Source organism: Labrus mixtus, chromosome 3, assembly GCF_963584025.1.
Source record: "Labrus mixtus chromosome 3, fLabMix1.1, whole genome shotgun sequence".
Classification (NCBI taxonomy): Eukaryota; Metazoa; Chordata; class Actinopteri; order Labriformes; family Labridae; genus Labrus; species Labrus mixtus.
This window is the reverse complement of record NC_083614.1, coordinates 3,837,501-3,864,006: the sequence shown is the minus strand read 5'-3', so window position 1 is coordinate 3,864,006 and position 26,506 is coordinate 3,837,501. Positions and strand designations below refer to the sequence as shown.

At 43.3% G+C, this 26,506-nt stretch overlaps 1 protein-coding gene across 3 annotated transcripts in view; it reads left to right on the top strand.

Moving 5' to 3' along the window:
- The first annotated feature begins 8,724 nt into the window (after window positions 1-8,724).
- The window catches only part of sbno2b (strawberry notch homolog 2b), a 64,858-nt gene continuing 47,076 nt past the window's right edge, over window positions 8,725-26,506 (top strand). For 2 of the 3 annotated variants that reach the window (XM_061034829.1, XM_061034828.1), the window contains exons 1-3: window positions 8,726-8,890; window positions 24,798-25,026; window positions 26,245-26,333. In XM_061034829.1, the coding sequence (XP_060890812.1) occupies window positions 24,919-25,026; window positions 26,245-26,333 (197 nt within the window). In that variant the 5' untranslated portion in view covers window positions 8,726-8,890; window positions 24,798-24,918. Of the gene's footprint in view, window positions 8,891-24,797; window positions 25,027-26,244; window positions 26,334-26,506 lie in introns of all 3 variants that reach the window. The other variant, XM_061034827.1, reaches the window with a different exon arrangement.

The following is a 26,506-nucleotide window of genomic DNA, read 5'->3' as shown; positions in this document are numbered from 1 at the left end:
GGAGAGACAGAAAAAGAAGCCATTGTAAAGCTAACTGCTAAGCTAAGCTAAGAGTAGGTACACAGTAACACAGTGCAGAGGAGAACAGAACAAGAAATTATGCAATACGCTCACCATAGTACGCTGCTCTGCTCAGGTGCTGCTCGCTGCTCTGCTCAGGTGCTGCTCGCTGCTCTGCTCAGGTGCTGCTCGCTCACTGCTAGTTATTCTAATTGTTCTCTGGTCTAGCCAAAATTGACAATTCTGCCCCTTTGTTTTTGATTCTATATTTTCTCTCCCATCTTTCCCACATTTTACAAATTTTTCAAAAATGTCATTGCAGAGTTTACATTTGTCTTCAGCACACTGTGCATGATGTATCGTTTGCACATTTACATTTACATTTTTCCGTGGCTGTGCAGTCAACACATGATGTAAAATTGTTCCAGGTATACAGACTAATCCAGCCATCTCGGGCGATGAAAAATGTCTAACAACATCTGCATCTGACTCAAATGCTGTAGATGTAATTTTCATACTTTTCCCAGGTTCATGGTCTGGCCCTTGAATGTTCTCTACTGTATCTGGCACCACATTTTTCCAGGAGGATTTGTTCCAGGCACATGCTTCGTCGGTGCAGGCAGTACCTGTAAAGCCTTGGGTCACAGCCTGTTTCACTTTGTAAAGTAAAGCTGCTGTATGACTACAACACTTTCCTCTGTTGGCCATGCAGTCACAGTTCCCACCCATTACTTTGCCATCCCTCCTCTGCAGAGTTATTTCAACATTATGATGGTTGTAGATGGACTGGGAGTACCGGACAGGTCCTTTAAGAGTGATGTGTTCCTCATCTGGTAGGTTATGCAATATTTGACCAACCCATCCGGAGCTTAGGTAATTTTGACCCTCTATCAATGACCTGTAGTTGGCATTGCGTTGGTCATCACATGCCAGGCGATAAATTAAATAGTCTTGAATACCTATGAAACAACATGAAATCATATTTATTTTTAGTATGTAATTATCTGTCTGTCTAATCTGTGTTTGTTTTGCTCTTATGTCAGAAAACTAGCAACCATTACAACCAATGTTACATGAAATATGTTTATTTATCTATGCCTGGATATGTGAATGCTATTATGTTAATATTCCACCACTCAGACTGCAACGGTATGAAGGATGGTCAGGTGGTTAATTTTTCTTTGCTATTTCTGGCAATATTAATACCAATGTGTAAATAATATGTAAATGTAAACAACGTTTATGTCGCAATTTATATACGGTACCGTCATCAGTAACTCTGGGCCACTGTCTAACATCGTCAATCCAACAACTCATCCTGCTCTCACGGGCAGCCGGCAACAGCTGATCGGCCGGCAATCTGACAGTTAGTCACCGCAGTAATGGAACCCACCACAAGATGTCAGCGTCCACAAACCGCCCGTTGGAATCGGTGTATATGATGCCACTGCCCCCCCCCCCCATGACAACCATGTGGTAGTGATGGGAAAAGCAGTTCTTTTCAGTAGAATCAGTTCAGTAAAGTGATTCGTTCAAAAGATTCGTTCACTGAATCGTTCAGTACTTCTCCGCAGCTCTGTCTGTGAATCAGAATTTAATAAGCTGAAACACGGCCGAACGTTTAGTTCTGCTCGCGATCGTACTGAGAACAGCCGGTGGTGAATAATAAACCAATGAGCTGAGAATTTAGTTGGATAAAGTTACAGTTTGCAAACTGAAAGCTGCTAAAACAATCACATTTATTTTCCCCGACCGTTCTGTTCAGTACGTTCAGTACACGTTCAGTTCGTTCACTGAACGAGAGATCCGCTCTTCCTCTCAGTTCGTTCAGTGAACGTGATTCACGTCGGAGGAAGAGCGGAACTGAACGAGAGCTCACACACGAGAACGAGAGCACACACACACACACACACACACACACACACACACACACACCCACACACTGTACAGACTTAGGAGAGGAGGGAGGGCGGGCTTTGAGTGACTCTTACGGTCTAGAGAGAGAGACAAGAGATGGGAGAGAGGAGAGCGCAACTGAAGTTGAGAAATGAACGACTCTTTTCAGTAAGTGATTCAGTTTTCATCGGGGTGGGTGGCAGAGAGAATCACTCCCCTGATTCCCTGTTAGCCTCGATGTCATCTTTTGTTAGTGTTTTTGATTGAGAGCCCCCTGGTGGTGGATTCTACACACTGTGCCTTTAAAAACTTCATAAGACCTGCCTCAGATTGTTGGGTTGTGTTGAATGTTAAATGCTCGGGCAGCCATTTTGTTTCTTTTTGATTAACAGGCAAAGATTAGAATGATGCCGTGTTGTCATGGAAACAGAATGTTTGACTAAAATAAACCAATCAAAGGAATTCCAGAACTCTGGATCCTCAAAGGAAGTTAGAATCTTCATATCCAACCTCAGGTAAAGAGTAAGAAAGCACAGACTCTCAACAGTTCACAGATTGATTCAGAGACTACAACAGTTCACAGATTGATTCAGAGACTACAACAGTTCACAGATTGATTCAGAGACTACAACAGTTCACAGATTGATTCAGAGACTACAACAGTTCACAGATCTGTTTTGAGACATTGTCTTTATAAAGACAACAAACAACTCAACATCCAAGACACTGATTCAACTAAGAACAGCAATGGAACAATCCCAGAGCTGGGGAGATATCATGGAGAAGGAGATGGGAGATGAGGAGGTTGGAGCTGGGGAGTTTAAATACCCCATGCAAGGAGCCAACCGCTGGAACCGCCGCCAAAACAACAACAGGCAGCGTCCTACTCAGCCAGAAGGTCAGACTTTCCACCGAAGGAGGGAGGAAGCCTACGGGCTGCACCACTGGCAGACCCAGAATGGACCTGATCGCTCACTGCCTCAGAGACGCCCACCCCAATGGCAGGTGGTTGCAGATCTCAGGAAAGAACTGGAGGGAGTGAAGGTTCTTCTGAAACAGGAGAGAGATCTGAGCAAGGCAGGGCGGGAGAGATACACCATCAGCAAGTCAAAGATCCAGGAGGTAGAAGAAAGGTTGAGGGTGGAGCGAGAAGAGAGACTCCAATGTGACCAGGAGATCAGGATGCTCAAACAAAAACTCCAGGAGACAACCTGTAGTGAACCAAAGCAGCAAGAAACTCTGCAGTCTGAAAAAGACGCCCTGCTGGAAAAGATTAAGGTCATGCAGAAAGAAACCTTCAGCAAGGACATCAAGACCGCCAAGCAGACTATGGCCTTAAAGTACCAGCTGGAAGAAGTAACACTAAGCAGGCAACACCTCTTCTCCAAACTGGAAGAACAGGAGGAGGCCAATCTGGGGCTGCAGAAGGAGTTAAGAGACTCCAAAAAGAAAAGGCAGCACCATAAAATGATGGCTGACAACCTCAGGAGAGAAATGGAGGAAGTCAGGCATCAGCATCTGGAGTCAGCCAACAAGGACCTGATGCTGGTAGAGAGACTGACAGAGGAGAAAGAGTCCCTGGAGCAGGAGGTGAAGGTCTTCAAAGAAGAGGTAGAGGAGATCAATTGTGCACTGCTGAAGAAGGTGGAGGAGCTCCAAAAAGACAAAGAGCACCACACGTTGAGGGCTGACTGCCTTCAGAAAGAGCTGGAGGAAGTCAGTCAACTGTGCACTACCAGTGAGGAGATCACTTCCTGGAGGAAGGCTGAGAAGATCTGCACTTCAGAAAGCCGCCAGAGGAGACAGCTCGTCTCCAAACTGGAGAGACAGGAGGAGATGATTTACTCTCTGAAGAAGAAGGTGGAGGAGCTCCAAAAAGACAAAGAGAACCAAAGGTTGAGGGCTGACCGCCTTCAGGAAGAGCTGGAGGAAGACAGTCCACCGTGTCCTACCAGAGAGGAGATCACTATGTTGAGGAGGGCTGAGAAGATCTGCGCTTCAGAAAGCCGCCGGCACCAATACAAGCGGCAGAGGAGGCAGAACCTGGACCCAAAGTGACAGCACCAGCCCCTCCTCCTCCCCACCTTCCCACCTCCAAACTCCCCCCAACACACACAGGCTGTAACAGGCCTGGCAGCACAGGGGAACACATCAAGTCCTAACAGACAGGAATCCACTGGTACCTGTCTGTCAGGACTCTTCATGTTCCCACTGTGTCTGTGTGGGTTTTTTCTCCGGGTGCTCCGGTTCATCCCACATAAACCATTTGGAAATAATTACAATAAAAAGTTTGGATAACATTTTTTCTGTGTTGTTGTATTTCTGATGTGAAGTGATTGACTTTCTGTTGTTTGCACACTGGATATGTTCATCACATTTCTCAGATATCTTTTATTTATCATTTTAAATCTGAAGTCTGTTTTAAAAACTGATTTCACTCATTTTGATGGTTTTATGTCTTTAAATGCCTGTCTGTATGTAGGTCTGTCTGTCTGTCTGTCTGTCTGTCTGTCTGTCTGTCTGTCTGTCTGTCTGTCTCATGCACAGTTCTGTTTCCTTATGATCCATTCTGTCCAGTAGTTGAAGTTTTATTCCAGCAGGGAGCGCCAAAGTCAAAGTAAAAGAGCTCACCCAGTTCAAACTGCAGACTTGTATTGAGGTGGTTCATCTCAGGTATCTGCTGCTGTCATTGTGTGTGTGTGAGTATAAACTGTGAACTCAGGATGAAGGACCCTGCTGAACAGAATCAGTCCTCACATGTCGGTGGAGCTCACATGTCTTATAAACGTGTAACTGCTCCTGCTCTGACATCCTGTATCATCAGACAACAAAGAACCGTATCAAACAGGGAGGACAGAGTGCACGCCTGCCCCTATCTCTCACAGACAGCACCTTGAATTTGAACGCACACACACACACACACACACACACACACACACACACACAAGCACGCACACACACACACTCACACACACACACACACACACACACACAGGCACGCACACACACACACACACACACACACAGGCACGCACGCACACACACACACACACACACACACACACACACACACACACACACACACACACACACACACACACACACACACACACAGGCACGCACACACACACACACCGCCCTCCTGCCTCCCGCCGCCCTCCTTTGTTGGGAAAAGGGGGGACTGATATACCAGGAAGGCAGTGGCACTGCATTTTCTGGAAACGACTGGAGCTCTTCCAGCTCCGTCGCTCAATAACGTGAAATGGACCGAGGGATGAGACCTGCAGAGCGAAGACGAAACATGCACTCACTTTGTCATCTTAAATTTAAATATGAAACTTTGATACGATAACTGATCCAAAGATTCACTGAGATGGAAAAAATAATGTATAACGAAACACATTTGTGTCCATATGTGGCACAGAGAATACATTCCCTCATGGCAGAGGCTGCAGCAGGGCGATGTGTATTTATATTTATCATCATTTTGCTTTGTCACCTTCTTTACATGTTTTGACCATGTCTGCACTTTAAGAGTTAGCCTCTTCTACTGTGTGTTATTATGCAGGTTAGCTTTGGTGTCCAGTAAAGCTGATAGCGATATGTTACAGGAGCGTCTGTCGGTATTTCAGAGCTGAATATTGTTATCAAAATGTCATGAATGCAATATGCAAGCTTTGCAAAAAGACGATGAAATACTTCAGCAAGCGAGGCTCGGTGCAGGGAACGTTGTGTGACGTCTCAACCCACACTACATGACGCTTTCAAGTCAAAAAATGTCCTCACAGTCACAGTTTTACATCTTCCACCTCAAAGGTGTTCCAGGTACAACAGGGCCAAAAAAAGCATGGCTGGAAATGACAATCTTCTGTTTCTGTGGAGCTCTGAATTGTCAGCAGTGCAGCCTCGATGAACCCCAGCAGGTCACTGATTTTAGGGGGATTGTGTGAGGGGAACACTCTCAGCTTCTCTCTGAGGCTGGTGAAGGAATCACCTTGGCCCAGATTAAAACCAGGTGTGGAGAGCTTATATATACTCTTGGACTTCAGTGCTGACTCATGATGTCACCTTCAGAGGTAGTGAGAAAACACAGAGAAAAATACCGTGTTTCAGATTTGCGCTCCTTGTGACATCACAGTGGAATTATGGTAAAAAAAATTCCCTCACCCGCCTGTGTTGTCTCCGGCAGCCATGTTTTTCCCATAGTATATATACTCATTTACATCATGCACATTTCTACACATTTATAAAATAAGAATAAAAAGGTCAAATAATAAAAACAAAAAGTACAAAATGGTACAATATTATCTGTATGAAATAAAGATAACCACAGGGAGTACATCTCCACAGGTGATTTGTTAAACACAAATATTCTTCCCACATATACAATGGGCTGCATGTGGAGTAGTGGGTAGAGCGTGTGCAGAGGCTGTGGTCCTCCAGGCGAGTGTCCCGGGCTCGAGTCCGACCTGTGTCTCCTTTTCCCTCTCTCTCACTCTCAGTCTCACTCTCTCTCTCTCTCTCTCCCTCTCTCTCTCTCTCTCTCTCTCTCTCTTACAATTCAATTCAAATAGCTTTATTGGCATAAATGTGTAAAATATATTGCCAAAGCATTTAATAACAAATAATACAATAATAATAATGAAAAGTAATAATTAGCTATTAAATATTTTAACAATGAAAAAAATAAAATAATAATAAACAAATTAAATACAAAAAATAAGAATAAAAAAATTATCATAATAATTTAAAAAAGTGTGTGTGTGTGTGTATCAGATTAACACAAGTGTTATGTGTATTTGTGCCTTTGTGTGTGTGTGTGTGTGTGTGTGTGTGTGTGTGTGTGTGTGTGTGTGTTCAGGTTCCACTGGTTCTCATGCTCTGACAGGCTGTGATGAATTTTGCTGCTATCATTTAACAGTTTGGTTTTTCTCCCAGCAGATATGGGAGTTTCTGTGTGTGTGTTGAGTGTTCAAACTCAGGGAATACATGTATTATCTTGGGGAAGTATTCCTCCCTCACTGATAAGTGATAAGCCTGATACTTAGGGCAAGGATGCCCTAAGTATCAGGCCCTTAGGGATGTGAGGAAGTGGAGCTCTGTCTCTACCTGTAAGGTGTCACAGTGGGGGCAGAGTCTGTCCTCCTCTGGGAGCCAGCTCTTTTTGTAGCGCCTCATCTCTACAGCCAGTCTGTGCTCGCTGAGTCTGTACATCGTCAGGAATTTTCTTAGAGTGGGGGGTTTACCGTGCTCTGGTAATCTGCCAATGTGTATTCTCTGTTTAGGGCCAAATAGCATTTTAATTTACTCTGTTTTTGAGTTGTTTCCTTCCAATATTTGATGTATTATGTATATATGTATTATATAAATTATTTTCTTACTCTCTCTCTCCCCCTCTCTCTCTCTCCCCCCCTCTCTCTCCCCCTTACTCTCTCTTTCTCTCTCTCTCTCTCTCTATCCCCCCTCTCTCCATCTCCCCCCCTTATTCTCTCTCTCTCTCTCTCCCCCCTTACTCTCTCTAAACCAGCGTGTGATACTCGGTCTACCTCTGTCCATGTTCATGCTCTCCTTCTTAATCCTGAAACATGCAGAGGTCTCCAAAGAGTGACGTCCTTTAAGGTTAAAAACCTAACTGCATGACTCCCCGACCCACATGATCAAGTGACTAAATGTTAACAGTTTTTATTTCATTGATAAAAATCCTCTCAGAAATAAACCTGACCAACAGACCTCATTAAAATGACACAGTCATGTTTTCAAAGGATTTTATTTCTTCTGTGCAAATCATATTTTGACAACCTCAGATCAGACTTGCTCAAATTAATTTGTTTCCAATCATTTCACAGTTTTTCTGTTTTTAGTAAACATTCAGTCTTTAGGTGTTTATTAATGTTGACAGAGGAAGACAGGCTGGAAATGTTTCTGCACAGTGGACGGCTGACTCACTGAGACGCTGTGAGTTTCTTGTTTTGGAATCTGTCCCCCAGCAGCCTGCTTGAATAAAGGATTATCTTATCTTTTAAATATTTCAATGTATTACATATTTTTTATTGATCAATAAATACACATTTCAGGCGACATCATTTGAATACCATGCGGCGTCGGGACCCCAACACTGGGAAAGCCTGCTCTAAATAGTTTTTGTTTTTTATGTGTACACCTGAGATCTCAGGTGCCCTGCAAAGGGGGGCCCGGACCCCAGGTTGGGTACCCATGGTAAAATAGTGTATAAATTCAGCAGTTTTATAATTTCTGTTGTGGAATAATTAACATATTTGTCGAACAGATGATGTCAACGAGAAGCAGAGTAAGTATAACAATAAGAGAATTAGAAACACTAGAATTAAATAGCCCTAGTTATTTCCTACTTATTATTATTGTGCTAACATTTACAACCAGCAGCTCTTTATAACTATGTTGTTACTATGTTATTCCTCTTATCCTCAGTCACTTCATTATATACATTTATATATTATAATATATAAATAAATGAAACTTTATTATTATTATATTTTTTTAAATAAATGAAACTATATTATTCCTCTTCATTATATTTATTTATTTATATATAAATGAAACTATATTATTATATTTTTATTTATATATAAATAAATATATATTTTTTTTCATTTATATATAAATAAATGAAACTTTATTATTCCTCTTCATTATATTTATTTATTTATATATTTTTATTTATTTATATATAAATGAAACTATATTATTATATTTGTATTTATATATAAATGAATGAAATTTGTCATGGTCTGGCTATGCTCCGCTCGCGAGCATCAAGCGGCAGTGCGCGTGACGACAGCGGCGGAAACATTTCTTCGTTTTCAAAATGGCGCCGTCTCAATCAGGAAGTGGAGAAAACAACTAAGAAGAATAAGTTGGATAAAATTCCTCATTTCGGTGACTTTGACGCGGATCATCGCTCTGAAACAGCCCGAGCCCCCGGGGTTTGATCTGAGAACGAGTTTCTGCTTTAACGGTAAGTGTTGATCGGAGGTTATCGTGAAAAGACGAGCGACACATCGGCAGTTCCCGGAGAACGAGATGCGTTTCAGCCTCTCCTAGGAGCGCACGGTTTACACTACGGGCCGTGCCGGTGGGTTAGCGGGTTGCCTTTTAATTAAACGATATCAGAGGACCTAGGAGCCTTAATCGATACACTTTGAATGAGTTGGAAGAGGGTAATGAATGTTGAGATAGTGGCAGCAATTAAAAGGAGATGTGAAATTACTGTTTTTGATATTTTGCGATTACTACGTCACCGCGTAGTAGACGTTAGGCCGGTCAGCGGTGCTAAACGTTATACTGACATTACAGCTGAGATAGAAACGACCATCTGATGTTACCCTTACATATATTCACTCTACCATGGGCTGTGTGGTTAATAAATTAAAACTTTTAACATGGGGTCCGATTAAGATCTCAGATTTCCTTCACACCAGAGAGCAGCGACGTTTTTCCGTTACCGTCCGCTCGCTGTGTACAAAACGAACGTAACCCTCAGCTATGCTAACATAGCTAGCTCAATTAGCTGCCCGAACAAGGCTTAAATGTGACCCTTTAACGTGGGATGTTGCCATGAATCGTATCAAAGTCATAATTAATGGACCCATCGAAGTGGATAAGCCTTTAGTGGTTCGTGGTCATCGCCATCTTTGTTGTTATTAATCGTGTGTCGTTGGAGAAGCTAACAGTAGCTACAGCTCTGACTGGCTCCTTTGTGCTGGATCTCTCTTCACCTTTTCTTCTGAGGAAACATACATTTCGCTTCTTTTCTTAGTTGATGAAATGAAAACGTAACATATTCATCACACCGTCTTTGTGGGACGCATATTCACTACAATGTAAACGTGCTAATACTAAAAAATATCATCAGATTGTTAAACTATTGTCGTGTAATCTCAGGGCAGCCTGTGTTTAAAGATAATAACAGAGGTAAAGACTGAGTGTGTAGCTGTCATATAAAACAAATCAAACATCAAGTTAAAGTACATGTTGTTGTAAGGTCAGGTCTTAGTAAACTTTGTTCAGTTACAAACAGAGACTGATCCACTGTTTCAGTTCAGATCTAATGCTGATATGTAAATATACTGATTCAGATATTTCTTTTAAATCATTATTAATACTGTTGTTATATAAGATTAAGATAAGATATACTTTATTCATCCCAGCAGGGAAATGTAGGTGTTCCAGCAGCCAGCATACATACAAACACACAACACAACACATATATACATACATATCCCACCCATACAAAAAACATGAGCCCACAATACAGTTTGATATATGATATATGCAACTCAGGCTAAAGTTTAAAAGTTTAAATGTCTTCTGTCCTTACTTAAAGGGGAGTCGTTATAAAGTACAATTGCAGTAGGTAAAAAAGTATTTTTAAATCTGTACTTTTTGCAGCTTATCTGCCGTAGCCTCCCACTAAAAACACTCTTTTGTTCACACACGAGATTGTGTAAGGGATGCATGTTATTGTCCATAATGTTCAACAGTTTCTGTTTACTACACAAAGCTGTAGTAAACATTGCATTACATTTCTTATTAATAGATCCAAAACATAATAACAATAATAAATACATGCATATTAATTCAAACAATTCCAATGAAATGTGAGTGAACTTTGAGCCGGCTTCACATCAAAGCAGGAACAGCTGTCTCAGGGCTTTAGACTTCAGTCTGAAGTAGCTGAAAATGTTTAAAGAGCCCATCCACCTTTGACTGGAGACTCGGGTCGGCGCCATCAGTATGATGTTTTATATGTAAATGACGTCAATAATCAGAGCCGATATTAGATGGGATCTGTCCCGTCTGTATTCTGAGCTGGATGTATTGTATGCCTCCACAAATATTTCCCTGATTTCATGTAGTGCTGGAGCCATTTACCTCAACTTTAACAACTTTAACACCCTTACTGTCAAAGAAACTCTGCATACCACTCTGACCCCATGCTGTGAATATAACTATTATAACAGACTATCATGTTGTTGTTGTTTTTCTCGACTGTAAGGCTTTCAAAATATCCTTTCCATTGCACATAACCTTCACTCTCTCATAGACGTCTCTGATCCACTTGAAGTTCTTTGTCCGTCTTGCTTTTCCAAGATTCTCCTTCTTTTTAAACGTTAAACATCTGAATAAGAGAAGTGTGATCGTCCAGAAATCAAGCGAAGAGAAACAAAACAAAAAAGAGGGCAGCAGGCTTCTGTGCTTGACGTTTGAATGGTATGGAAACAGAATAACGTGTTTACATCTGTAATATGTGGCAGAAGAAAGTGACCAGGAGGACGTGAGAAGACGCTGTCCCCTCCACTGGTTTTCTTTCCTGTCATTTTCTCCCTTCAGTTCCCCAGAGTTACGCCTCATGGTATAGCCTTGACTTATTACATCGCCCTGGCGGCTGGCTGTTTCTCTAAGTCTGTGATGTCATTCTGTTCTTGTTGACGGATTCTGTTTGTTGACCGTGAAGTGAACGACTAGCTCGCTTCTTCCCAAGTCAATGGCCTTGATGTCACTGGCTGTTAATTCCCAGTGCAGTCTCTCCTTCCCAATATAGTAATAACATCAGCTGCCAGGCTGTTTGATTGGGTAGCAGAAAACGTGGTTAGAACCCCCCAAAAGCTTTGTTTGATGTTGTTACCGTCTTCAATCCGGACCACTGAATTGGCATGACGCCTGTGCTCCTTCTGTTTTATTTGTAAGAAGAGTTCTTCACTTAACAGTTGATAATAAAACAAACCAGTGGTCCAAACCACATAAGTCGACATGTAAGTAAATGTGCAGCTCTTCATTAAAGGCTTTATGTGATGTTTTGATCCAGCAGATGTCGCCCTTGAGCACCAGCATGAAACCAAAACAACTCGCGCTGCATTGTTGTGTTAGCATGCTAATGCTAGTGATCTTTGTTATGCTCGTATCTTCACACTGCATGTAAATTTACCTGAAATGAGCGTGATCTAGAAACACAGTTAAGCAGTGAGTACAGTATGTTATTCTTCTTTTCTCTAGTCCCTCAATTAAACAACTTTTATACATGAGGGGAGGAGTCAGCCGGCCGTCCTAACGATGTAAACAAACTGAAGATAGGACTCTGAAAACATCACAGACAGTGGGACTCGGGTGTTACACCCATTGTAGACAGTCATGACTCACAGAGTTATTTTCAGAGGATATACTTGATTTATATTATATTTAAGTGTGAAAAATTACATTAAGACTTTAAAGGCTGCTGGAGCAGGTAACTCCTGAACAGTGCATGGATGTGTGTGTGAGGGTTTGGTTGCATTTCTCTTCTTACTTCATATTGGTGGTTAGGTGGCTGTGGGGACTCAGGGGTCACAACACAAACAGGAAGTGAACGGTGAACACTGAGAACATGGGGTACCTCACAAAGGAGGATGAACATTTAAAAAGACATCATTTGAATGATTCATTCTTAGAAATGTAATATCCGGTGTTTACTCCATTCAACCACAAAAAAAGGTCCACAGGAAATTCCATATGGTTATTTTAGTGTCTTTGTGATAGTAGCTTGTGATACGACAGCGGGCCGTGCCCCCCTGTTCTCTGTAACGTGGCCTTCATTTGCCTTCTCCCTTCATCTTTGTTGGCTCTTTTTCCTCCACCCCTCCCCAATTGGTGCCAGTGATAAATCTCATTTATGGCCTGTGGGCTGATTTGAGTGAGAGTGAAAAATGTGTAGTGGAGGAGGGGAATTGGGGCGAGGTAATACATTTGATTCAGTTCCTGCTTTCCCAGAATCTGGCCTTCATTAGATAACAGTTCATGTTTTAAACATGGAGGTTTGTTTTGTCAGAAGACAGTGAAAGAACAAGGGACAGTTGTTGAGGAATATGTGCCCATCGTGTCTCTCCTCGCTGTGACCAGAAACAAACCGCTCCTTAACAATGGCCTGTTGAGTATCCAATGTCCCCAACTGGTATCCAGACTCTCTGGATGTCTCCAAGGCCACGTAGAGAGCGGTGTGAGAGAAGACGCCACCGGCTGGCATCCGTCACCCACTGCTTTATGTTTTCAGTGGAAAAAGTGTGTCGACATCCTTTTGAGGGAAGCAAACAAGGATTTCAAAATGAGAGGAAAAAATAACTGTTAGTGTCCACATAGAGGGAAGACTTGGTTTCTGATGGATCATTGTTCCTGATATCAGAAAACCCCTCAGACTCTTTGTTTCTGCCAAAAGCTCCGTAACTGAGCTCAGCCGTCATCACGTCGTCATCATTCATATTGATTCCACGACGGCTAAATTAGTGTCCAAGTCAGTGAATTCACATTGTGTTTCGGCACAGCGGGAACTCCACACACACACATGCGCACACACACACAGTGCTGTACTAGCTCAGCTGATCCCGTCTCTCCTCTGTAACACCTCTGAAGACGGTACATTATGTCTGACATTTAGACTGAAGGAGAAACGTCGACTATCACAGATTAAAACGGCGGTGTGAACAGGGCTGAAGTGGTGTATAACCTGCCTGGTGTGCTGAATAAGGACACACTGGACTGTTTCCTGTTTCAGTATGACACAGTTCTAAACACACTGCTGTTCCACCTTTACTCGACTCTCACCACAGACTGAATGACCTACAGGAAGCTTATCTAACTTTATTTTAATGATAGTAGTGAACTTGTTATCTGAGTCGTCCCACATTTTCCCGACCTGGGGAATCAGTAACGTGCAGGTTGGACACTGATCTCAGGGCTGGATGTTTTTTTTTTTTTTTTCCTCTTCATAAGTGGCTCTGTTTAGTTCTTCTCGTCCACTTGGGGTGCAGACTCGGGTTTAAGAGAAGGTCGCCCGTTCAAGTCCCAGTGCGGACCAAAAGTGTGGAAGTTGGTCTGGTGGCTGGAGAGGTGCCAGGTCATGTCCCGGGTTCAGCAGAGGTGCCCCTGAGCAAGGCATCCCTCCCCCAACAGCTCAGGTGTGCTCCCTGTTTAGCAGCCCCCCGACATCTCTCCATTAGTGCGTGTGCGTGTGTGTGTAACATGTCTCTCAATAACAGTGTCAAGCAGAACTTGCCCTCAGGATCGATAAAGAACGTGAAGAAACATCATTCTTAATGAATTGTGATTTCAGCATGTTTTGTGTCGCGTGTCCTGAACGAGGACGTCTGTATCTGTGTTCACTTCTAAAAGGTCTTTAACAAACATCACAGTCTGAGTAAATATTTGACATTTCTGTTTTCTAAAAAAACTGACGAGGACTGGACCCCCAGGATGTTTGTTTGAAATGTGTCCGTTAGGCAGAGAGGACATCTCGTTTGTCACAAAGAAACTAAAGTCACTTTGTTCTGGAGAGAGTATTCTCATAGTCTCCAGGACAGTTTCATCTGAACCCCGTTTGTCCTCTATTATGTGTCTGCACCAGTGATGGACACTTTTTAAACTTACCTCAAAGAAATGCTTTGATTATACTGGTATGACATGGCTCCATTCAATTATCATTATTATTATTATTATTATTATTATTATTGTTGACTTTGAGCCAAGCTTCAATCCCCTGTGTCCTGCATTGTTGTTTTAGCATGCTAATGTTAGCGCTCTTTAGTTAGCTCATAGCTTCACATTGTTGTGGTAGCATGCTAATGTTAGCGCTCTTTAGTTAGCTCGTAGCTTCACATTGTTGTGGTAGCATGCTAATGTTAGCGCTCTTTAGTTAGCTCGTAGCTTCACATTGTTGTTTTAGCATGCTAATGTTAGCGCTCTTTAGTTAGCTCATAGCTTCACATTGTTGTGGTAGCATGCTAATGTTAGCGCTCTTTAGTTAGCTCGTAGCTTCACATTGTTGTGTTAGCATGCTAATGTTAGCGCTCTTTAGTTAGCTCGTAGCTTCACATTGTTGTGTTAGCATGCTAATGTTAGCATTCTTTAGTTAGCTCGTAGCTTCACGTTGTTGTGTTAGCATGCTAATGTTAGCGCTCTTTAGTTAGCTCGTAGCTTCACATTGTTGTGTTAGCATGCTAATGTTAGCGCTCTTTAGTTAGCTCGTAGCTTCACATTTCATGTAAACTGACACAGAATGAGCGTGATCTAAAAACTCTTACTAACATTCAAATAATCAGTGAGTATGTTCTTCTCTCTAGTTCTTGACTAAAACAGCTTTTATACACAAGGGGAGGAGCCGGCCGTCCCGTCCATGTAAACACGACTCTGACAACAACACAGCTAGCGGGACTCGAGCTTCTCCCTCATTGTAGACAGTCATGACTCAGAGACACATTTACACAGGATAGACTGGATCTATGATTTATTTATGTGGAACATGTCTCATATTGTTCCTTTAATGAGGAAATGCTGGAGGCAGGATTTGTAGGTGCTGGTGATGAGCAGCATTCTTTGGTTCTGCACTGGAACTCAGATTTCTTATGAAATGTGGTCATGTTTTTTCACAACCAGACCAAAGGGCATTGTAGTTGGATACAGACACTAATATCTGATTCCTGGAAAATGGCTGAAAAAAGTGTTTTTGTGAATCAGTCGAACATGTTTGCTCTTGGAGGTGCACGGGTTGATCAGCTGTTGGAGACTGGTGACCGGTCGCTCTCCTCTCAAATATATCCAAATCTGTCTCAGATAAAGACACACGAGCTGCCAGGTCGACGCCAAGCTACACAAACACTAACGTGACAGCCAGACACACACACACACACACACAAGTACACAATGTCTCACACACACACACACACACACACACACACACACACACACACACACACACACACACAGGTACACAGTGACACAGACAGTCCTTCCTATAAATGTGCACTCCTTCTGTTTAGACCTCTGATGTTAAATGTCAAAGAAATTTCAATCAGTCCATTCCTACTTTTTCTATGAAGTGGTTTGTTAAGACAGATTATTTGTTGAATGGAGTCATCTGTTCCTGCAGGGGGCTTTGGGGTCCACTCTGCAGCCCTCTCTCTCCTCAGTAGTTCTACCAGACAGATGAACCTAGCACAGCACAGACTGAAAGACAGACACAGAGTGAAAGACAGACACAGACGGGCTGCAACATTCTCATGGCTGCCAGAGCAGTGAGGTTGATGTGAGTGGAGTCTGGACAGCGATAGGGCAAAGTTCAGCAAAAACAGAAATTGAATTATACTCTCCTGTGGAGGCTCCGGCTCAGGAAGGAGTCATGTGATTATGATTTCTTAATATGTAGACGCTTTTGAAATTCTGAGAGGCGAGTTGGCTCCAGGTCCTGTTTCAGGATCAGCGATCAGGGGGGCTTTCAAATGCCTCCTGTTTGAACATGTAGACAGTCTGAACTACAGTCTCTACAGATCCTCTGGACGTCTGTTTCAAACCTTTTTGTGTCATGATCCACTTCACCAGACTGTGCTCCTCTGTGCCGTGATGTGTGAAATGTGCATCTGATAGCTTGTGTCTGGCGTTATGACCGACTCTCTGAATAACCACAGCTGAAATTGGTGGGGAAGTGGGTGGATATTCTGGGAGTTAGGGAACCAGCTGCTTCCAATCAGCCGACTGGGGGGTCAGACTGGGTGAGAGGCAGCAGCCAACGCCAGCGGCCTGCTCCGACAGAGGGGAGGGGACGGAGAAGGATCATAAGGAAAGTGGGGCAATGGAGACATAATGGGTTAGCACATGGCCAAAGAGGGATTGTGTTGGTAAAGAGGAAAACAACAGGCTGTGACAAAAGAAGAAGGAGGGCTAGTGATGGAAACGGGGAAGTAGGCAATATATCACTGAGCGGAAATCAGGCTGCTGAAGTAGGCAGTGTAATGAGAGAGACAGAGAAGGACATGGTCAGCATTTTTAAAGTAAATGTCTGATTTGTTGAGACGCAACAAAAAATGGAATGGACCTGTTCATAGGGCTTTTACACCTGCAGAAAACTCCAGGGCCCGCATTCACAAAGCCTCCTAAGTACTAAGAGATTCTCCTAGTGACTCAATTCTAAGAACATTCTTAGAATTCTTAGAATCAGGACATTTTCTAAGAATTTCCCCTCAAAGTTGGGACTAGATCCTTGTAAAGATAAAAGATATTCACAAAGTGTCTTAGCCCTGAAGAGAGCTCCTAAGGTGTCAAACTGTGTGGAGGAGTGAAGAAGACTTTTAACAGGATGAAGAGTTTCTCAAGCTGAGGAGGAAACAGAGAAATGTTCCTCAAACACGACATGAGGAGAGAACCTTGATACAGAATCAGAAGCAGAACAGATACATGATTTCATATTTGCTTTGTAACGATGAATGGACGGCACATGAAGTGCTCCTCTAGTCTTCCAACCACTCAAATATACTCCGTTACTCTACATGTCGCTTCATGATTCACCGTCACATAATCAGGTGCTGCTTTGGAGAGTGTCCATTCATTACCACATTCACACAGGATTTAACCCCCGACCTCTCTCCCACTGAGCCACAGCTGCTCCCATGTCAAGCCTTCTTCATTCCTTCAGAACTTAGCATACAAATTTGTTTAGGTAAAATAAGCGACTGTCCAGTCACCCAACTTGTTAAACCAGAGCAACGTGTCATCATCCTTCTATTCATCTCTGACGTGACCAGCGCTGAGTGCAAGAAGTGCTCCGGAGAGTAGCGTCCACCGAGGTGCAGCGTGGGCTTTTTAATGTAACATTGAAACAACATGTTTATCACCTGACCACTGAACTGAAACAGAGATGTTCAAATAAAGTTTGGAACACTTGTGACCATCATACAGCACACAGGTCACTATTTCTAGGGCTAGAAATGACATGAGTCCTCGCCGGTGTTACGGTTTAAAGAGTGACCATGTTATCTGGTGACCTCCAGCTGAATGTGTCTGTGGTTGTTGGACGTTATGCGTCCTAAACGACTCATCAAGCCTCTGCAAACGTTTTCTATCTTCTTCTACTTCTCTGCTCTTTGCACCACTCTGGCTAAAGTCTTTACAGTCGAATGTGTCTGTGTCCACACAGTCTTCCTCTCCGCTCAGGAGCCGTCTCTTCCAACCTGTCTTCCTTTATTTACCACAACAAAGCCCCCCCTGTGAGCCATGCAGGCTGGATTAAGTTCCTCTTTATATGGATATGTCACACTCGCTCAGAGGTGTCTGTAGGCACATAGATATTCATCATCACGGCAGAATGGTGCTGAACGGCCACTTTAAACGGGGTTGATGAGCATTTAATAGATGGATAGATACTTTATTGATCCCGGGGGGAAATTCTAATTAAGAGCAGCAGTTTTTTTTCTTTGTAAGTAGCTACATCTGTAAAGCCCACAGCATCATTTAAAGTCTGTTTGTTGGATGTCGTTTCCCAGCCTGGAGAGCCTCTCTGATAAATCTTTGAATGGGCTAAAATGCAATAACAACAAGCTCTTAAAACCCAATTTGTTTCCATTTCCCCGCTCTGTGATAAGACAGCAGATATGGTTACACACACACATCTTTATTCTCTATCCATTGTGGTCCTCTGTCATCCAGCCTCTCACAGCCCCCTTTATGAGCGTCTGTGATACTGAATGGACATGCTGTTTGTGCAGAGGAGAACAGATTGGCAGCTACATCCTCCTCACATGTATGTGCTTAAGGGTGTGTGTCCTCTGTGTGTGTGTGTCCTGTGTGTGTGTGAGTGTGGTGGGCACACAGGCCAGTAGAAGTCTTTTGTGTGACGTTATTAATAATGTAGGCTGTTTTGAATGACGAAGCCCCGCGCTTCCCTGGGAAGTAACTTGTTCCTTTTATGAATATTTCATCACGGTCGCTAATGAATCCCGACATTCGAGGCAATCATAACCAACTAACTGGCCCCCTGCTGCTCGGCCGGGCCCTGATCATTGCTAACCTGATTACTGGTGGTGATGCTAATGGCTTCAGAGTGTTGATGAGTGAGTGTCAGCATTGACTCAGAGGAAGTGGAAGTGTAGTGAAGACAGATGCAGACAGATGCTAGAAGAAGGCTGTGTGCTGCTCATGCATACTGACATCTCTTTCTGTGTTGAGTCCATTTTCACTTTTTCACGACCTTTACCCTCATGGCCTTTATTTACTACAGCACCAGTTGTTCTACACTGCACCGAGCTTTAAGAGCATTTTCCATACAAAGATGTAATACATCGACTTGATCAGGACTCAGTCACAAACTGTCATGTGGCAAACTGTGTGGGCTGCATTAAGTAAGATGGAATGGTGGAATCATTTAAATGTGCCCTCTGTGAACCCCTATGTGAAGCTGGTTTTTGAGGATGTGGTTATTGGAGAAGAAGCAACGCTTTGTGCTGGAGGACTTTCTTTGTACTCTTAATGAGGATTTAGTGCAGGCCCAAAGAAAAGTGATCAGACATGGATGACTTCTTGGAGCAACGATACTCCTGAGAGCTCTTTAGTTAGCTTGTAGCTTCAAATTGCACATAAATTAACACAGAATGGCCGTGATCTAAAAACAATTATGTGACATTTAAAGGGGACATATTCAGTGTTGTTGAACATATATTTGGGTAACCTGAGTGTCTACTGACCCACACAATGTGAAATAAACCCATCCAGTCCTTTGTTTGTGGTCTGCATAAGTCTTACAACACAGAGAAAAATGCTCTATTTCTAATGTGCTCTCCTTGTGATGTCACAGTTGGATTCTGGTAAAAAAATGTTCTTCTTCTTTCCTCTAGGCCTTGACTAAAACATCTTTTACACACAAGGGGAGGGGCTAGCTTCTCCCTCATTGTAGACATTCTTTTTCTACTCATTTTGTAAAGTGTGGAGACACAAAGGAAAGCGTGGTGGTGAATTAGCATCTCCTCCTTGTCCTATATTTTCTTTGACACTTCACTCGCCCCTCCTTAAGGTGACATGCAGGCTCACTTTAGTTTTTATAGCCGATATGTATGTGTTTTATCAGCTACATAAGGCACACTCTTGATCATGACAGTGTAATTACACATACAAATACTTTAACTTTGTGGAAGTTGGTCATCACTCCACATGTGAGTGTGTGAGTGATAGGCACACGCACCAGCCAGGGTGGCGGTTCTCCTCGTGAGCACTAATCGTGATTTAGCAGCTTAAGGAAGTCACACTTCCCTGGATGATCCCCATGTGCTCTGGCCTCCACTGATATCCACCAAAGGCCACCATACATATACTCTCTCCTCCTCACAGACTGCGCTTCACCTCCTGCCTAAACCGACTGGCAACAGATGTGGGGCGCTGTAACCATAAAGGGACATGGTAAACAGACATCTTGTGTTTTTTGAAGTGACAGAGGCTGATTGTTAACCTCTTTCTGTCTGACAGACAGACACAGTGACTCATACAAACACAGGCATAGCTGGAAGAAGTGTTTCTAACATCACTGAATCTACATGTTTGAATGAAGCACACGGTGTGTTTCAGCATGTTCAGCACATATGCAAAGGCTTCTTTCAGTTCCTAAAGACTGAACCATTTACTGCCCATGAAATGGCCCTAATCCCTCCTGCAGTGAGCTTCTGCATCAGGCCACCCACAGAGAGGGAGATGGAGGGGGGGGGGGGGGTTGTTAAAAAACCAGTAACCTTTGAAGTAATTAACAGATTTAACAGATTACTCTCTCTCTCTCTCTCTCTCTCTCTCTCTCTCTCTCTCTCTCTCTCTCTCTCTCTCTCTCTCTCTCTCTCTCTCTCTCTCTCTCTCTCTCTCTCTCTCTCTCTCTCTCTGAAATGGTTAAAGATAGACGAAGCCTGGTGAACATTATGATGCATCATGTTTTTAAACACACTTCGAATCCAGATATTTACTTTGCAGATGGCTTTGAAAAATAACCAATCATGATTATATAAACATTTAAATTTGCGCTGAACTGGTTTCTCCTGATCACAGCGAGCACATTGTGTTCGGTATCTTTTGTTTTCTTTCCCATACCTCCAACCCTTTTCTTCTCCCTATAGCTTTCTTAAGCTCTTCCTCTCTCAGTGGTTTAGGAGTAGCAGCGGCTGTTTTCAGTAATGACAGGCCTTACAGGAAGGAGATCTTAGCGTGATCAGTATCGATTCTCCTCAGGCGCTTGCTGTGAGGGGATGTGGGGGCTTTGGGAAAAGGGGACAGCAATAGAGACGACAGAATTGTTTCTGTTGCTAGGAGATGCTAACCAGGCATGGACCTGGCTGCAGTTGGTTGAGTGACAGGTGGTGAGGTAGATATTCAGTCCTTGGTGGGTAGGCTGAGGATGAAGAAGATTATGGATTTACAGCACACGTCTGCTGAGGCTAAACAAAAGATGTCAGAGTTCATACAGCTGTCACACTTAGATAACAAACGATTCCCTCGACTCTGAGATGTGTGCCACTAATACTGCTGGGATGAGACGGAGAGATAGTTCAAATCAGAGCCAAGAGGTACTGACGCTGGAAACAACAAACCAGCAAATGGTCGATTTTAAAGCTTTCAATACCTTTCTTACTCAATGTAATCCTTCATGTCTATTTTTGAGTTACAGGACGGGTTCATTTGACCAACAGAACGTTTTTTACTGACATCTCTCTCAGGCTTCTCATTGGCCCTTACATGTCAGCTGATCCCAGATACAGCCTCTGATTGAAACAAGATGGCAGCAATAGACAGGACGGACACTATTTGACTAAAATGTTTCCATACATCTTCACGGATGACCTTCATTGTTGTGGGGATTGGATCAGTCTCTTGAGTGTACACTGATCTTCTCAGTGGGATAAAAAAAACCCGCTCTCTGTTCTCCCTCCCCGCCAACACCGGTGTTTGCCATTTTCACTGAACTAAGGCAGCGAGGCAGAGTGCAAAGGATTATGGTCTGTGTAGTTCCCACTTCCCTCCTCTCTGCTCCACAGCGGCTAAAACAAAACGACTCTTTTTGTCCAGGTGACGGGATTGAGACACTTCTCTCCTCGTGATATGGTAAAGAAGTCGACGGTACTTTTCCACCTCAGGTCTCAACAGATAAACATCAGCTGTGGGTGCGTGACACACAATTTTTTTCTGATGGGCCGATGTTCGGCTGATCTATCAGTGCATCCCCACTCCTGGTAAATAAAGATTTATGGTTATTTCTCTAAGACCTCTTCCACAGAACTCTGACACTGATCCATTCTTACTGGATGTAACCAATCAGAGACTGACACTGGAGTTTCCTATTAATAACTATGGAACCACAGAATTACACAGAATGACTTTAAAAGAAATCAAGTTTCCTTTTATTTTCTCTCTCTTGCTCGTCCACTCACATGCACACTCTCTCTCTTCCTCCGTGTATGTTTCTGATAGAGTAGTGGGTTAGTCCTTCACATAATTAAGTGTGAAGATGAACCCAGATAAACCCAGAGTGGAGGACGCAGAGTGTGTAGGCCCTGCCTGTAGGTTAGAACGACTTCGCCCGGCCATTCCTCCTCCGTGCGTTCTACATTGAAAGCGAGACGTTTTTCCACCTTCAAACGTCAGTCTGTCAGCACCACATGACCGCCCTGAGCTGCTTTCCTTTTCTCCTCTCCCCTATTTCCATCTCAGAATCTCAAGCTGCCTTTTTATATTCAGAAAATATCTCATTCCCTTTTTGTTAAGACTTCCTACCTGCAGAGTTTAATCGGTTAGTCCTACCTGCAGAGTTTAATCGGTTAGTCCTACCTGCAGAGTTTAATCGGTTAGTTCTTTGCATTGAGCTTTCCTAACATTTGCTTAACTCTTATCCGGCTGCTATCACACTGGAAGCCTGCAGATAAAACAGCTCCTCTTTGTGTGTGCCAGCACTGTGAATGTAGAATATGTAAAGTCAGGTCTCTCTCTCTCTCTCTCTCTCTCTCTCTCTCTCTCTCTCTCTCTCTCTCTCTCTCTCTCTCTCTCTCTCTCTCTCTCTCTCTCTCTCTCTCTCTCTCTCTCTCTCTCTCTCTCTCTCTCTCTACATCTTTCGACTGGGCATTACCAGACACGTTCCTCAAGATGTTTACTGTTGAGTGTTCCTCGAGTCAGATCGGAACTGGGAATCTCTGCTTTTTCTTATGAGGAAAATGAACTTTTACCTTTTGGGCATTTTAGAAACCAGATTTTAAGCCTCCCAACCTCCGTAACTGTTTTACATAAGTGTGTTTATTCATTGCAGTTTTGTACTCGCTTAATTATCTTCGTACATTTTAGACTTTTGTAGAGTGATTTTATGTCTGTTTTCTAATTATTTCTGTAATGACTCAGTGTCATTGTAAATGAGGGTTGCCCCTCATCAAGTGTCATCATGACCCATAATGGAATAAACCAGCTCCGTCTGTTACCACCTCCTGCTGTGAATCTAATTGGTCCTCAGTCGCTCAGTGATGTCACATGACAAACAGCTAATAAGTGCTGTCGATTTATTTAAAGGTCCCACATTATGCTTTTTCTGGTTTTATATGCTCTTTAGTGTGTTTTCCATGTGTCCTGTGCATGTTTAGGCACATCTATGTGCAAAAATTCAAAGTCTGCGGAAACGCAGCTTCTCCTACATCCTCCTGTCAGCTGTAGCATTAGCTGCATGTAACGCTCGGTTCTAGCCCCCCTCGAAAAAAATTTGTCAGTGTGACGTCATTGTCAGTGTGAGAGCACTGATCTAAGCCCATTGGCTCGTTGTGGCAAGCCCAGCAGCTCATGTTGCACGCCCGTTAACTTCTGTAGCACGCCCACGATATGCCGTAGCCTGCGGTAGCACAGTAGTGCTAAGGTGCTAATGTTTATGCTCCCCTCGGACGGAGCCAGTGGCTGCATTCCCAATATGGTAAAAGGGGCGGGACATTTCCGAGAACCATGCTGAGCGACTGACCAATTACGGCAGAGCCGACAGGCTGACCAATCAGATCAGACTTGGCACACGTGGGGACTCTGAACGTGGGCACTTCAGATCCTTAGAGAGAGAGTCAGAAGAGAGCCGGTGCACGGAGCGACAGTACATAAAAACAGACACTTTTTTATAACTTTAGCTATTGTGAACATACTTTAGTAGGTACATAGATTAAATATATGAACCCCAAAAAGGGCATAATATGGGCTCTTTAAGCTGACACTGCATTATAAATCAGACCTTCATGTTTGTAACAAGAACAAGTCCTGATGACAACGATGTGTCGCATCATTTCTAACGTAGGGTTAAAGTTACTTATATCATTTACACTGTAAAGAAGTTTCATTCATTCTGTCGATCTCTTACTCTGTCTCCGCTTCATTCAGTGTGTGTTCTTCCTCTGGCTCCGCTGCGTCTCAGCTCCGTCAGTCTGTAGTCCTCTGCAGCAGATACACCAGATCGAGCAGGACAGGAAGTCAGACACCCAAACAACATGAAAACATCCTGTTTATTTTCAGAATAAAACACTCTAGATTACATTTCTCTGGACTACATGAACATGGCGTCCTGATACTTACTGAGCCGGCAGAAACACAACCATCTAAAAAAAAGAACAAATCCAAGCAAGTCCAACTTCTTGAACTCCTTCAGTTGGGAACAAGGACCTTATGTGTGTGTTGTTGTTTTTATGAGGCTTTTCATACCACATACCTCGTTTTATCTCGCACTATTTTGTATTTACCGCGGGATCAACTTGGTCTCACGACTCCAGCTGCTTCCCGTGCGGCGCTCTGAGAATGCAGTCTGTGGGCGTTGACCATCGAGAGAGCACGGAGCAGTACCTGACAACGCTGTCACACAACGCACACCTAACTGGTGGAAGTGCAGGGTACCTCTGTGGTGGTGCTAGTATTAGCTGTTAGTATTTCTGATGAATGAATGTGTAACAGAAAGAAATCCAGTGTTTCACAAGCATATACTAGCTTTGATGGTTGTTGGTTCAGTTTCCTTTTATTTGGTTTCCACTTGATTTCTCAAACGTTCAAAATGTTGATGTTGATATTGGACCCCCCCCCATCTCTGCTGTCGTCTTCAGGTCATGGAGAGCTTCTGCCCGTGTTAGACGCACTATCTCGCACACAGCCAGCACGCGGGGTACGGTTGGACGGTGTGTGTATCCTTAGTCAGCTGGTGGTCATGTGTGAAGCTGTGGTCTGATGCCCACCCTCCCCTCAGCGCTGGCCATGGACGGGGAGAACTACCTGCATCCAGAAGGCCCTCAGCTCGACAGCAGCTTGTTCTCTGTGGCTCCCTCTAACACAGAGGTATGACTCTCACTTTAATATGTTCTGTTGTGTTTCTATCTGCAGGTTTATGTGTAGTGTTCTCTGAGGTATAACAGCTCTCATGAAAGGTTGTGCTTCAATGTACTGAAACATAAAACAAGCCTTATCCTTAAGACTGGATAGCTCACATATTTACAGGTTGAGATCAGAGCGCTGGTGTTTTTAACTTCTGGTTTGCACAACAGTTATCTAGAATATGCAAACAGGAAGTGATACTACTTGTGGTTTCAATTTCCAAGCTGATCTTCTTAGGAAATCTGAAATTCTCATGTAGATGAGAGCCAATATGAAAGGTGTCAAGGTACCAATGTTGACTCTCTGGTTACAAGACGAGAGGCAGGTTTTTATTATTTGAACCACAACAACCATCGGGTTTCTTCAACTTTCAGCCAGGAGCCAAAATCTGCTTTTAGATCTCAATATCATGATAAATATCGACTGATATTTTTTTTTTTATGGTGGTAACATTTGACTCCGTCCCGTATGAATCGATTCTCATGACATCCATCAAGCCAAGAAATGTTTATAGTATATGTTTTATGTCCTTGTTTTGGGTAGAACATAGAAAGAAAGACACGGCTGACCGGTCACTCACACCACAAGCATGCAGTCTGTAGGCTGACAAGCATGCGGGAGCTTCAGTGTCAATACCATGACGAGCGTGTAGGAGCCGGCACGTAGCCAGCACGCAGCCAGCATGCAGCCACCTTTATAAAACAGCCCTATGAGACAACTGTACCACTGATGAAGGCGCTGTAATGCAAAAGCTGAACCCCAGAAAAAAATATGTTACCTAATTCTCCACAACTTTCTGGCGACCCCCTCGGGGCTCAGGACCTTGAGGTAGAGAATCCCTGCTCTAAACAACGGCCTAAAAAGCCTTAAAGGGTAGTTCGGAATATTCCTGACACCTTCTCAGAGTCTCCTCCCACTAGAGCCAGACTGTCTGTGTATCTGGTTTCCACAGGGAATAAGACATGCGCATATTTCTCCAGAATTGAAGAGCTTACAGAATTACAGTCTATACACTAATAAAGTGAAAGTACTCTCAGTCAGGCCAGCTGGAGGTGAAAGATGTGGTCTGATGTGAATCTCTATTACAAAGAGTGTCACTATGGCACCGTCCTGTAATAATGCTGCTTCTCTTCAGCTCTTGAAGTAATTTTTAATAAATGTAATCTTTGTGTTTTCTTTTAGAGTTCGATCTACACCTCGTCTGATTCCTGGGGATCCTACTCTCAGCAGGCTGGATACAGCATCCACTGCCCTATGCAATCTGGAAACCAGTAAGTTCATTCAACATCACAAACAGCTTCAACGACGCTCAGTAAGAGCGCTGAAACTCAGAGCAGACAATGACCTTTAGAACGAGGACTTTAAGAGCTATAGGGGTATGAGTGACCCACACCCAGGTTTATTCTGTCAGACTTCATGATGGTGTTATGAGTGTGTCTTTAGT